Below are 14,451 nucleotides of genomic sequence, written 5' to 3'. Positions count from 1 at the left end.
TGTAAGTTCTCAAGATAAATAGAAAACAAGTTTTATGAACAGAAGTTTGGAAATGGTTTCAGATCTGTTTTCCTGTTTTTATTTTAATTGGGTTTTTCTATATCTTTTAAAGTCTATAGTTGTCATTTTGAGCTCAAACTCCTGTTTCTATTTTTATATTCTAATAAATAAATTAAAACAATTTTAATTTGCTTATTCACCCCATAGATTCAACTTTGGTTTAGAATTTTCTATCTTTTTTGATTTTATCCAGTCAAAAACTACGATCAAAAAAGAAGAGCTGATAGGAATAGAAGAATGAATCTTTCCAATCCGTCTGCTTTTCTTTTGTAAACTAATAAATGAACCCCCACCCCAAATATACAAAAGTCAGATAAAACTAGAAGCATTCAAGTTGGATAGCAAACAATCTTTGTAGTAGTGTACTATAAGAAGAAAATTTCAATTCAAATGTCAAATTTCATTTCCAGATTCATTCACTCAGAAGACAGAGTCAGCCCTCCCATCTCATTACTTGGGAAAAAGCCAAAGCAAAATAGCAATGGCTTGGGGGCACAGATGGATCCTCTTGCCCTCAGGCCTGATCACCACAAATGGGCTTCCTCAGCTGGTTTGGAATACTCAATAATACTGGAAACAATAGTAAGGATGCTGAGGACAAAAAATCAGGGACAGAGGAAAAAACAGTGAGAAGGGTACTTGGGAAGGTGAAAAGAAAATGTAAGAAACAGGAAGAGAACACAGAGAATGAAGAATGAATAGATGAAGTAGGGAGGGGAAAAAAAAAATGCAGCCTAAGTCAGGTTCACAGAGGCATAACCTGCAGCATTACTCAATTTAGTGGGACACTTATGATATTTGGTTTTCATAACCCAAAATGCTAGTTTTACTTTTCTGTATTAACTGGGCCAAATACGGAAGAGTGGTCATAACTAGATTAGATTATTGTACTTATTTTTAAGCAGAACTCTTAAAATAACACTTCACCTATTTTGAGCTTCTGATCATTTAGTTTAGAATGCCTTGCCCTATACACTGGGTAAATTTGAAGTTTAATGTTATTTAATTTTATATATCTCTGTAGCAGAATAGGTTATTGGTCCCTATAATAGGATTATATATCCTTACTCTTTGTATATGATTTCACAATACCTCTCAATAAAGTAGATGAAATTTTTTTCTCCCCTAATGACCTTAAATCTGGCTCTATGATTTGCTTTGGCTAATGAGATGTCGGTGGACATGATATGAGCAGAGGTATTGTATGGGTTTATGTCATTGGGTTTAGTTATTGCACTTAGACATCTGCCAGGTGAAAAGCATGGCCTGAATTTCCACTGAAGGCAGAAAGAGGCTGTGGAGAGAGACCTGAATGTAATCCATAGCTGGCCCACAGACATGTAAGAAATAAATGCCTAAATTGTAAGCCACTGATTTTTGAGGGCTGTTTGTTATGTAGCTTTATTGAAACAGAAACCTAATACTTTATGGCAATTATTTCTTCTTTATGAGAAACATGGCTAAAATTGAGAAAGGCCTGTATTCATATTACTTTGAAAGTCTTTAATAGAAAATCTACTCGTACTGTTTCCAACCTATCCAGTTACAGAAATCTTTCTCCATGTTTGAAGACCAAATCGGAACTCTTATCCAAAACAAAAAAATACATACACTCAATTAGTTTTTACTTTTTGGCTTTTAAATCGCCAAACCACCCTCAAATCCTAATTGGGTGTTTTATTCCATTTGAAAAGTCCATTTTGTAATCTTGGAAGGAAGTGTGTCACACTATACCTGGATGTTTTGCTTGCTTTGCGTTCTCAATCTCTTCCAAGGCTCCAGGCCTTTTTTTCTTAGCAACACTCTTTCATAATGTTCTCTGGCTACTGCTTCCAGCTGCTGGTTCCTCTTAATTCTCTTCTGCTTCTCAAGTTCTTTCTGGGAAAAATTAAAAAGTAAAACTGCTGAGGAGGGACCAAGATGGTGACCCAGGAGGTCCTCAACTTCCCTCCTCCCTTAGATCCACTCAAATGTATAGCTACAAATGAAGCATTTCGCTCTGAAAGAAATCTAGAAATGACCTGAGTGACTCTTCCCTATCAAGTGAAGGAGAAAATACCCATATCAAAGTGGGTAGGAAAGGCTGCAACACACTCTTGACATAAACCCAATCCCTGGCACTGCACCACACAACAGGGAGGGAACTCCCAACTCAGAGCTTCTCTCTGAGGAATGAAGGATTTGGACTGCACATCTAGCACCTCAACTTTCAAAACCACCACCCAAAGGATGGGCCCCTAAAATGACTGGCTCTGAAAGCCACTGAGGCTTGTGTCCATAAGATCATAAAACTATAGGAAACAGAGAAATGGTTCTTCAAGGATGTGTGAACACTTCTTATGGTTATTGCCCTAAGGCTTAGCCCTGAGGGAACAGGCAAATTAGCCCCACTCCCAGTCTCTCTGAAAGGGGTTTGACTTATACCTTAATAAACTAATGCCTATTAGCTTCTAACTAAGCACACGTTTAGGGACTGGCTGTGGTCCTCCCCAAAGGGAAGTGCCTGATAGACCCTTCCTCTGCCTTCTCCCTCTAGCCAGTCTAACAATAAAACCAGACCACCAGCATCTCTCTGGAAGGAGCAAGGACACAGTCCATTACCCACATTTGTGATTACCACTGAGGGATGGGATCCTGGTTTGCCTGACTCTGAAAGCCAGTGCAGCTTATATTCACAAGTCCTATAGGGGTGTAGGAGTACCCCTCTCCCCTTGTGGCTATCTACCAGGGCTCAGTGCAGAGGGAGCAGACAAACACATCTCACAGTTTCTCTCTGGAAGGGGCTTAGTTACCTACATTCCCAGCTGCTGCCTGAGGGTACAGTTTTTAATCAGCTTACATCTAGGTGCTGACTGAGACTCTCCCATTTGGACAGTGACAGGTGTTGGTACATGCTCAACTACCAGGAGTCAAGAACAAGGACAGCAGATTGGATGATCACAAAAGTTTGAGAGACAACCAAGAGCCTGAGCAAGGCTGACTACAAGGTCTATCTCCCACATGAGACCACTATGTCAAGACTAGGAGTGGCTGCTTTATCTAGGGTGCAGAAACCAACAGGGAAGCCAAGAAAAATAAAGAAACAGGGGACTGTCTTCCAAGCAAACAAACAAGATGAATCTCCAGAAACCAATCTTAATGAAATAAGTGACTTACCCAGTAGACAGTTCAGAAACAGTGATCATAAAGATTCTCACTGAGGTCAGGAGAGCAATGCATGAATGAAGAATTTCATAAAAGAGATACAAAATATTAAAAAACAAACATAAATCAGCTGATGATTACAGTAACTGAATCAAAAAGTTCAATAAAGGGGTTCAACAGCCAAATATATCAGCAGAAGAAAGGACCAGTCAACTTAAAGACAGTGCAGAGAATTCATCCAATCAGAGGAAAAAGAAAAAAGAATGAACATAGCCTAAGGGGTGATGCGACACCATCAAGGGTACAAATATATGCATAGAAGAGAGAAAGGGGCAAAAAGCTTATTAGAAGAAATACTGGCTGAAAACTTCCCTTTCCTGGGGAACGAAATAGACATCCATATCCAAGAAGCCCAAAGAATACCAAACAAAATGAATCTAAAGAGCCACACGCTAAGACACATTATAAATTGTCAAACATGAAAGACAAAGAGAGAATCATAAAAGCAGCAAGAAAAAAGCAACTTGTTACATATAAGGGCACTCTCATAAGACGATCAAGTTTTTCAGCAGAAACCTTGCAGGCCAGATGGAGTGAGATGATATATTCAAAGTGCTAGGAGAAAAAAAACCTGCTATACAAGAATACCCAGCAAAGATGTCCTTCAGAATTGAAGAAGAGATAAAAGAATTTTCCAGACAAACCAAAGCTAAATGAATTCATTACTATTAGACCAGCCTTATATCATACTTAACACTGAAAAGGACTAATTCAAAGGGCATGTGGGTGGTTCAGTCTGTTAATTGTTCGACTCTTGGTTTGGCTCAGGTCATGATCTCAGAGTCCTAAGATCAAGCCCTGAGTCAGGCTCCTTGTTCATCAAGGAGCTCTCTTTCTTTCTCTCTGCCCCTCTCCCAACTTGTGCACACTTTTTCCTCTCTAAAATAAATCTTTTTTTAAAAAAGACTTCAAGTTGAAGTGAAGGACATTAATAACATGAAAACATATGAAACTATAAAATTCACTGGTAAAAGTGTTTATATAAATAGTTTAATCAAAATACTCTAATATGGTAATGGTGGTAGGTGAATCTCTTATAACTCAAGTGTAAAGGTTGAAAGACAAAAATATTAAAAATAACTATAGGGCAGCCCGGGTGGCTCAGCAGTTTAGCACTGCCTTCAGCCCAGGGCCTGATTCTGGAGACCCGGAATCAAGTCCCACATTGGTCTCCCTGCATGGAGCCTGCTTCTCCCTCTGCCTGTGTCTCTGCCTCTCTCTCTCTCTGTGTCTCTCATGAATAAATAAAAATCTTAAAAAAAATAACTATAAAAATAACTTGTTAATGGATACACACTATAAAAGATGCAAATTGTGGAGCACCTGGGTGCTGTAGTCAGACTCTTGGTTTTGACTCACATGGTGATCTCAGAGTTGTGAGACTGAGCCTCATGTCGAGCTCCTCACTCAGCATGAAGTCCGCTTCAGATTCTCTTTCTCTCTCTCTCCCCTTTTGCCCCTCCTGCTCATGCTCTTGCTCTCTAAAATAAATAAATCTTGAAAAAAATTTATAAATTGTGACATCAAACACAAACTGTGGGAGCAGGAGAATAAAAATGTAGAGGTTTTGTATACTTTGAAGTTATCAGCTTAGGGATGCCTGGGTGGCTCAGCAGTTGAGCATCTCTCTTTGGCTCAGGGCATGATCTTGGAGTCCCACATCGGGTTCCCTGCATGGAGTCTGCTTCTCCCTCTAGGTCTCTGCCTTTCTCTGTGTCTCTCATGTATAAATAAATAAAATCTTAAAAAAAAAAAAAATGAAGTTATCAACTGAAAACAGACTGTTAAAACTACAGGGTGTCTTATGTAAGCCTCAGGATAACCACAAAACATAAACCTATAATAAATAAAAAAGGATAAAGAAAAAGGAATCAAAGCGTAACACTACAGAGAATCATTAAATCACAAAGGAAGAAAGTAAGAGAGAAAGAAAGGAACAAAGGAACTACAAAACAGAAAACAGTTAAAGTGGTGATAGTAAGTCCATGCCTATCAATTATTTTAAATGTACACACACTAAATTCTCCAATAAAAAAACCATACAGTGGTGAATGGATGAAAAAAACCAGGACCCAACCTGCTGCCTATGAACAGCTCATTTCAACTTTAAGGACACACAGAGACTAAAAGTGAAGTGATGCAAAAAAGATATTCCATGCACATGAAAGCCAAAAGACAGTAGGAGTAGCTAGACTTAAATTAGACAAAATAGACATTAAGCCAAAAACTGTAACAAGAGAAAAAGAGTCAATTCATCAAGATAATATAAGAACTGTAAGTATTTATGCAACTATCTTCCTCCACAGTTCCCTTGGCTCTCTACCCCTCCCTTCCTGTGATGCTCAATGGATCATGGTCAATCCTCAAATGAGGCAGGTCAAGATCAAAACTGGCATGGTGACCGGATTGGTCAAAGAAAAAATGATGTATGAAAAAAGAAACAAAACAACAAGAGAAAAGATTAAAAAGAAGAAGAAAGCTAAAGATTGTGAAAATTATCCAATTAAAAAGCAGGTAGAGATCTTACAAGAGTCGTGGATCATTCCAGATTGCCAGCACAGGTTGGAAGCTGCATATACTGATTTTCTGCAGTTAGTAAAGAGTGAAAAAAGACTTGCAAGAAGCTGACGAATATAAGGAAACATGTTTAGTACTGGATTTGGTGAAGTTAGAAGCCTAAAGTTTTCTGTACAGGGTGTTTTTTTACATTAAATCTTGGGATCCATTCCATAATTCATTATTTTTGACCGCTGCTATATGTTCAAGTAGTATGAGAATGTGCTTCTTTTACTCAGCTGCATATATTTTTCTTTGCCTAATTTAATGGATCAAACAAATTAGTCCATCTAATAAAAAAAAGTCACTCACCCAATTTTGAATCACCTAAATACATAAAACAAATACTAACATTCTGAAGGGAGATATAGACAGCGATACAGTAATAGTAGGCAACCTAAATAGCTCACTTTAAACAATGGATAGATCACCCTGACAGAAAAATCACTATGGAAACATTGGACTTAAATTATATGTTAGACCAGATGGACCCAACAGACATACACAGAACATTTTATTCAACAACAGCAGAATACACATTTTTCTCAAGTGCACATGGAACATTCTCCAGGATAGATCATATGTTATATGCCACAAAACAAATCTTAATAAATTGAAAAAAACTGGTATCAAGCATCTTTTCCAACCATGATGCTACAAAATAAAAATCAACTACTGGGTGGCTCACTGGTTTAGCATCTGCCTTTGGCTCAGGTCCTGATCCCAGATTCCTGCATCGGGCTCCTTGTGTGGAGCCTGCTTCTCCCTCTGCCTATGTCTCTGCCTCTCTCTCTGGGTCTCTCATGAATAAATAAATAAAATTTTTAAAAAATCAATTACAAGAGGAAAACTGGAAAATGCACAAATATGTAGAGATTAACAACATGCTTACAAAGAACAAATGAGTCAAAGAAAAAATTAAAAGGGAAATCAGAAAACATCTCCAGGCAAAAGAAAATGGAAACAAGATATACCAAAAGTTATGAGATGCCTCAAAATCAGTTTTAAGAGGAAAGTTTATAGCAGTAAACAATTACATTAGAAACAATAAAAGATCTCAAATAAACAACCCAACCATACATCTCAAGGAACTAGAAAAAAAGAAATAACTATGTCCAAAGTTAGCAGAGGAATGAAATAAGAGACTAGAAAGACAATAGAAAAGATCAAAGAAACTATGAGCTGGTTTTTTGAAAAGATAAACAAAATAGAAAAACTTGCGGCTGGAGCAAGAAAAAAAGAGAGACTTAAATAAAATCAGAAATGAAAGAGATAACACAGAAATAGTAAGGATAACAACAAACTACTATGAACAATTATATGCCAAAACTTACATAATCTACAAATTGATAAATTCCTAAAAACATACAGCTTTTACTATGACTGAATCATGAAGAATTAGAAAATCTGAACAGACTGATTACCAGTAAAGAGACTGGATAAATAATCAAAATCCTTCCAACAAAGAAAAGTCCAAGACCAGATGGCTTCACTGGTAAATTCTACCAAACATTTCAAGAATTAATATTAATCCTCTTAAACTCTTCAGAAAAAAATGTAAAAGAGGGGAATACTTCCTAAATCATTTTAAAAGTCAGTATTAATCTGATGCCAACGCCAGTCTAGGACACAAGAAAATTACAGGCCAGTATCCCTGATGAATATAAATGCAAAAAAATCTCAACAAAATATCAGCAAATCAAATTAAACAGTACATTAAAAGGATTATACCTATGATCAAGTGGGATTTATTGCAAGGTGCAGAAAAAGTATCTGACACAATTCAACATCTTTTCATAATAAAACCTCTCCAGAAATCGGGTAGAGAAGGAATGTATCTAAATATAAAAAAGACCAAAACTTGAGAAGTTCACAGCTAACGTCATACCCAACACTGAAAAAAGATTTTCCTCTAATATTATGAACAAGAGAAGGATGCCGACTGTCACCAATTTCATTCAAAATAGTGTTGGAAGTGCTAGTCAGAGCAATTAGGCAAGAAAAATAAAGACATCCAAATTAGAAGAAATAAAATGGTCTCTCTCTTCAGATGACATGATATTATATATTGAAAACCTTAAAGACTCCACCAGAAACTGTCAGAATAAACAAATTTAGTAAAATTGCAGGATACAAAATCAATATACAAAAATCAGTTGCATGGCTATAAATAATAGTTATTGGAAAGAGAAATTAAGAAAAGAATCCCATTTACAATAGCATTAACAAGTAAAAACTACTTAGGAGTAAATGTAATCAAGGAAGTAAAATATCTGTACACCGGAAACTATAAAATATTGGTGAAAGAAACTTGAAGAAGACACAAATGTTCTATATGGATGGATGTTTCTGATTTGTCCTGCATAACCAGCCACATGGACCTGCGCATATGTAGGCAGGCTGAGGAATGCTGTTTGTGAGACTTGTGCTGTGTGAATAACCTTGGGAGCCTGGTTGTTGAAATAGATTATCTGGCCTCCAGGTCAGAACTGGCCCTTTTGTTCTGGACACCAAGATTTATAAATCTTGTCTCACTCTCCCCTCCTGCTCCAGACTGGGCTGGACCCCCGGAATGAAATCCAGGGCCATTCCTGGATGACAAACACACATAGCCCAGGCTCCTTGAAAATATAAAAATATGATAACATAGAGATGCAGCTCATTCCAAACTGCATGCAGACAAACAAATATTTAACTTCAAACCCTGTTATTTCCCCTATAAAGATGGGGATAGTCAGTTGGAAGTCTCACCTGAGGGGAGGACTGTCCACCCAGACCTCTCAATCAGGACTCTATCCCGTCTATTTCCACTGGGCTTCCCCAGCTAATGAGGTTGGATGTTGTAAGTACCCAATTTGATGTAACTTTGCCTTATTCTCATTTATTGCCTACTATTACCTTTATCTATGTGTAGCTCGCTTTCCTCTTCTGTTTCTATAATAACGAAGTTTTCTTTCCTTTTTGGAACCAAAACATGGCTGTTCTGAATCTTTTCACAGAACAACAAATAATTGGAAGGATACACCGTGCTCATGGATTGGAAGAATGAATATTGTTAAAATGTCCATACCAGCCAAAGCAATTTACAGATTCATTGCAATCCCTATCAAAATTCCAGTGGCATTTTTTCACAGGAAAAAAAAAAAAAAAAAAAGCAATCCTAAAATCTGTATGGGACCATGAAAAGTCCTGAATAGCCAAAGCAGTCTTGAGAAAGAACAAAGTTGGAGGCATCATATTTCTTGATTTCAAACTATACCACAAAGCTATAGTGATTAAAACACTACGGTATTGGCATTTAAAAAAAAAAAAAAAAAGACACATAGATCAGTGGAATAGGATAGAGAGCACAGAAATAAACCCATGCATATATGGTCAATTAATTTTCAACAGAGCTGCCAAGAATATACAAATGGGGGAAGTTAGTCTCTTCAATAAATGGTCCTGGGAAAACTGGATCGCCTCATGCAAAACAATAAAACCGGACCTTTACTATATACCATCCATAAAAATCAACTAAAAATGTATTAAAGACTTGAATGTAAGACCTGAAACTTTCTCTCTCTGTGACTATCATAAATAAATTTTAAAAAAATTAAAAAAAAAGAAAAGGTAATCTGTGGAACAGAAAATATTTGCAAACCACATATCTAATAAAGGGTTAATACCTAAAATATACAAGGAACCCATATAGCTCAATAGCAAAAAACCCCAAATAGCCCATTTAAAAAATGGATAAAGAACCTGAATAGACATTTTTCCAAAGAAGACATACAGATGGTCAACAGGTACATGAAAAGGTACTCAATATCACTAGTCACCAGGGAAATGCAAATCAAAACCACAATGAGGTATCTATCAATCACCTCACAACTACTGGAATGGCTATTATCAAAAAGACAAGAAATAAATGCTGGCAAGGATGTGGAGAAAAGGGAACAATTGTGCACTGCTGTTAGGAATGTAAACTGGAGCAACCCCTATGGAAAAAAGTTGGCAGGTGCCTCAAGAAATTAAAAATGGAACTACCAAATTATCCAACAATCCCAGTTTGTTTTTGTTTTTTAGGATTTTATTTATTCATGAGAGACACCAAGAGAGGCAGAGACATAGGCAGAGGGAGAAGGAGGCTCTTCACAGGGGGCCTGATGTGGGACTCAGTCCCCGGACCCCAGGACCATACCCTGAGCTGAAGGCAGACCCTTAACCACTGAGCCACACAGGCATTCCCCAAAATCCCAGTTCTAAGTATATATGCATAGAAAACAAAATCACTATCTGAAAGAGATATCTGTACCCCCATGTTTATTGCAACATTATTCACAATAGCCAAGATATGGAAATAACTTTAGTTTCATCAATGGATAAATGAATTTTTAAAATATCCTATATACATACAGTGGAAGATTATTCAGCCTTAAATAAAGAAGGAAACCCGGCCATTTTTCACAACACAGATGAACCCTGAGGACATTATGCCCATTTATAGGCCAAGTAAAATAAGCCAGACAGAGAAAAACAAATACTAGGTGGTGTCACTTATCTGTGTAATCTTTATTTAAAAAAAAAAAAAAAAAAGTTGAACTCTTAGAAACAGCGAGTAGAATGTGGTTGCAAATACTTGAGGGGTAAATGGGAGAAAGGGAGATCCCAGAGAAAGGGTACAAACTTTTAGTTGTAAGATAAAGGTAGCCTGAGGACCTAATGCATAATACGGTGACTGTAATTGTTAATACTATACTGTATAACTGAAATTTACTGGGGTGCCTGGGTGGCTCAGTCAGTTAAGTAGCTATTGTCGGCTGAGCTCATGAGCCTGGGATCGAGCCCTGCATCGGGCTCCCTGCTCAGTGGGGAACCTGCTTCTCCCTGCCCTCTGACTGTGCTCTCTCTTATATAAATAAAAAAATCTTTAAAACATTTCACGGAGCGTTTTTCTTTCTTCAGATTTTTTAAAAAAGATGGAGAATGAGCAAGAGAAAGAGGAGAGGAGCAGGGGGAGAGGGAGAAGCAGTGTCCCGACTGAGTCCTAGGACTCTGGGATCAGGACTTAAGCCAAAGGCAGACCCTTAAACTGACTGAACCACCCAAGTGTCCCACTAAGAGAGAATCTAAATGTACACACAAAAGGTAAATATGTGAGGTGACAGATGTGTTAATTCAATGGTGGGAATCCTTTTATAATGCATAAGGATATCAAATCATCCTGGTGTATTTTTCGGTACCTTACAATTTTGCAAATTATACCTCAGCAAAACTGAAAAAATAAGTATAAATGCCATGATCAAAACACTAATGAATTTCATTTCAACAAATAGCTAATTAACTCAATTTGAACATATAACCACTAAACAGTAGGCTAATCACTGGAACACTACTCTGGAGCATTAAAGAAACAATTCAGCCAAGCTGGTGAGGCAAAGGGGGTCATGGGTACAAGAGTGAGTGCTGTACATATTCTCAGATTCAGTGTTGTTCACACATGATTTATACCTAAGTTACTATAAAGTATCTAGTTAGGAGAGTAATCAGTATTTCTCACCTCATTATTATGGGAAACCTAGCAAGACAGTCCCTTCATTTAGATTATAGGGTAGAGAATTTTATGTAAAGAACCCTATTTAAATTTAAAGTTTCTCCATACTTCATTAAAAGCCTAGAATAAGGGATGCTGGGGTGGCTCAGTGGCTGAGCATCTGCTTTCAGCTCCCGGCGTGACCCTGGAGACCAGGGATGGAGTCCCACATCAGGCTCCCTGCATGGAGCCTGCTTCTCCCTCTGCCTGTCTCTGCCTCTGTGTCTCATAAATGAATAAATAAATAAAATCTTTTTAAAAATAAATAAAAAATAAAAGCCTAGAATATTGTTACCCTGGGCTTTTTTAAAGTGATGAACAAATAAGTCCAGAAAAAAGCTAAAAGTATTTGATGATCATTAGGCAGCCCTCCCTCCTCAAAGAAGAGCTGCACCCCTTGAGGGGCTGACTGAGAAAGATGACAGAAGCTTAATGGTTTACTGTAAAGCTATCATGATTTCTTTTTTTTTTTTTAAAGATTTATTTAATTTATTTATTCATGATAGTCACACAGAGAGAGAGAGAGAGGCAGAGACACATGCAGAGGGAGAAGCAGGCCCCATGCACCAGGAGCCCGACGTGGGATTTGATCCCGGGTCTCCAGGATCGCGCCCTGGGCCAAAGGCAGGCGCTAAACCGCTGCGCCACCCAGGGATCCCCTCATGATTTCTTTTAAATAAAAATAGGCCATAATACAAGTAGAGAAAAACTAAAAAATGGTGAGTGGTAGCAAGTGATACCCCTTAGGAAAGTCACAAGAGCAAAAGCAAAGACTTTAGACTGTCTTCACAATAGAAGTCATCTATGTCGTATAAATATAAAACACATATAACATCCCCCCCCCCCCCCCCCACATACACACAATTTCACTTCAGGAAAAGTGCGGTGAATTGGCTGATTCTGACAAGCTATTAATTGCTAAGTCTTCTGCAAGAAAAAAAAAATGAGAGCACAATGGGATATTTCTAATATGGAAGGGAGAATTGCCCTAATCTGACAATCCAAACAACCTGTTTCAGTACAAATTCCTCAAGATGAAATGTCCACACTAACCCCAAATTAATCTTTATAATCCTTATTCCAGACACCCGAGATGTTGAACTGGATGGCCAGAAATAAAAATGTACAAGATTTTCTCATGAGTAACAAGGACCAACTCAGGATTATGGGGAGGTACAGAAAGTAGTCATTTTCATGTCCATTGAAAATGTCCCTGTAGCAGTTGTGACTTATAGACAGGAATCTAACACAGACAGTAAGCCTTTGAAGAAACCCTCAGGCTCTCCAACCCTGTTCGCATGCACATCTAAATTACAGTGTAATTCTTTTCCTAGAATTACACCTCAATGGCTGTAGGCTCCAAAGGAAATCCATTTTCCGATGCAGTGGGGAAAAACAGCCTATTTAAGTCAACTTTTCCATGGAAAAAAATAGAAAAACATTTAATAGAGATCTGCTTGAGCCAAAATTTTATATTATATAGCATTTTAAGTATATATTCTATCTCTTAATAAGGATTCCTCAAGAGTTCACTTTATTTCATTAATATTACATTTTCATTTCCTTGTGCATAAAATAGAGGATTACATGAAATGATGGTGTCTGCTTTGAGATGGCCCTTATACTGGGGGCTCTATGTTGCTAGGGTTTTATAGAGTATAGTTCACTCAGGCTAAAAAGGGATAAAAAAGCGGACTATGGATTTAAATTATTCAACAAATGATATGCAAGAAATAAGATTAATCTGAATGTGTATAGGTGCACGTATATAGATCTCCACCACTACAACTTTGAAAGACCAAGTATTACAGCAAGAATTAAGAAACTTTCTGCCTTCTGTCCACCCTTTTATTGTGCTCTGGAACATATTCCTATTTATATACTCCTGTAATTTATACCCTTTCTCCAGGTATCATGAATTCCTCCCTCACTACTGGATCATTCCCATCAATATGCAAATATGTGCTGGTATCTTCCATCTTTAAAAAACAAAATAAGCCAGAAAAAACAATAACTATAAAAGAATCTTTTTTGATCCATGTGATCCCTATTATACTCACAGTATCTATTTCCTTTTCTATTTTCTCCTCAACTCACTGGAATAGAACCTCCTTACCAGCACTCCACTGAAAACATTCTTGTACAAGTCATGAATGATCTCCAACTTGCCAAATCAGAGACTCATGTCTGTCCTCCTTTAAACTGAACTCAGCAGCATTTAGTCTAGTTAACCATCAGCAGCCTCTTCCACAAATACTTTTTTCCTCAGATTTTCAACAAAAGTTTCTTCTGGTTCTCTTTCTACCTCATTAGCTCTCATCCTGAGTAATTATTCATATACTTGAGGACTGGTTTTAAACCCTCATATTTTCTACCCAATCTCCCAAGTTGATTTCATTCACTTTCAGAGCACTGATAACACTGACACTTTAAAATTTTATTTGAGAGAGAGAGAGAGAGAGCAGAAGCAGGGGGAGGGTCAGAGGGAGAGGGACAAATGGGGGGTCATAGTCATAGGGACGTTCCTACCTTTTTTGCAGGCTTTTGCTCTAGGAACTCAACTAGGCTCTCACAGAGACTATCAGAGAGAATCCAGATAAAGTTCCTACCATGGTTCTGGCTGGTGGAAAGGAACAACCACCACTGTAAAATCTGCCTAGACCATTCTCCCTTGAGAAACAAAAGCCTTCATCTGCAAGTGGCCCCACCTGAGGGCACTAGTGGAATCCTACTGCCGCTAGGGGGAAGGGTTACCCAGACTAGCCCCCCATCTCATCTAAGTGGAGAGGGAACCTCACAGAGGGAAGGGCTTTAAGGTTACAGACTGAGCCAGTAGATACTAAAAGAAGACAGAAGAGTAGGAGAAATTCTTCTGACTGCCCAATACTGTGTACTCCAAAGACTCAGACTTAATCAGAATGTTATAAAATGCTTTTCCTCATCTATACCCCACCAGCATGCTAACAAACCTCCAGTAATAACAGTGGGGTACACCTGAGGGACCTGCAAGAGATGGATAATCTCTGGGGAACAGCACAAAGGGAAGACCTGAAGCC

General features: G+C 37.9%; 1 protein-coding gene, 1 long non-coding RNA gene and 1 pseudogene across 5 annotated transcripts in view; 1 reads left to right on the top strand and 2 right to left on the bottom strand.

Annotated features, from left to right (window-relative positions):
• Positions 1-14,451, bottom strand: part of CCDC191 (coiled-coil domain containing 191) — an 88,640-nt gene that overhangs the window by 14,888 nt on the left and 59,301 nt on the right. For all 4 annotated transcript variants that reach the window (XM_072811667.1, XM_072811668.1, XM_072811670.1 and 1 more), the window contains one exon: positions 1,795-1,938. In XM_072811667.1, coding sequence (XP_072667768.1) covers positions 1,795-1,938 — 144 coding nt within the window. The remainder of the gene's footprint in view (positions 1-1,794; positions 1,939-14,451) is intronic.
• On the bottom strand, positions 4,630-14,229 carry LOC140624765 (uncharacterized). Its single transcript, XR_012024225.1, has 3 exons — positions 13,925-14,229; positions 8,719-8,809; positions 4,630-4,760 (listed from the first exon to the last, which is right to left on the bottom strand). It is a non-coding gene; the product is annotated as an uncharacterized lncRNA (long non-coding RNA).
• LOC140624764 (tubulin-specific chaperone A pseudogene) lies at positions 5,439-5,944 on the top strand (annotated as a pseudogene).

Source organism: Canis lupus, chromosome 35, assembly GCF_048164855.1.
Source record: "Canis lupus baileyi chromosome 35, mCanLup2.hap1, whole genome shotgun sequence".
In the NCBI taxonomy this organism is placed as follows: domain Eukaryota; kingdom Metazoa; phylum Chordata; class Mammalia; order Carnivora; family Canidae; genus Canis; species Canis lupus.
The sequence above is the reverse complement of the archived record's forward strand: the minus strand, read 5'-3'. Positions and strand labels throughout refer to the sequence as shown.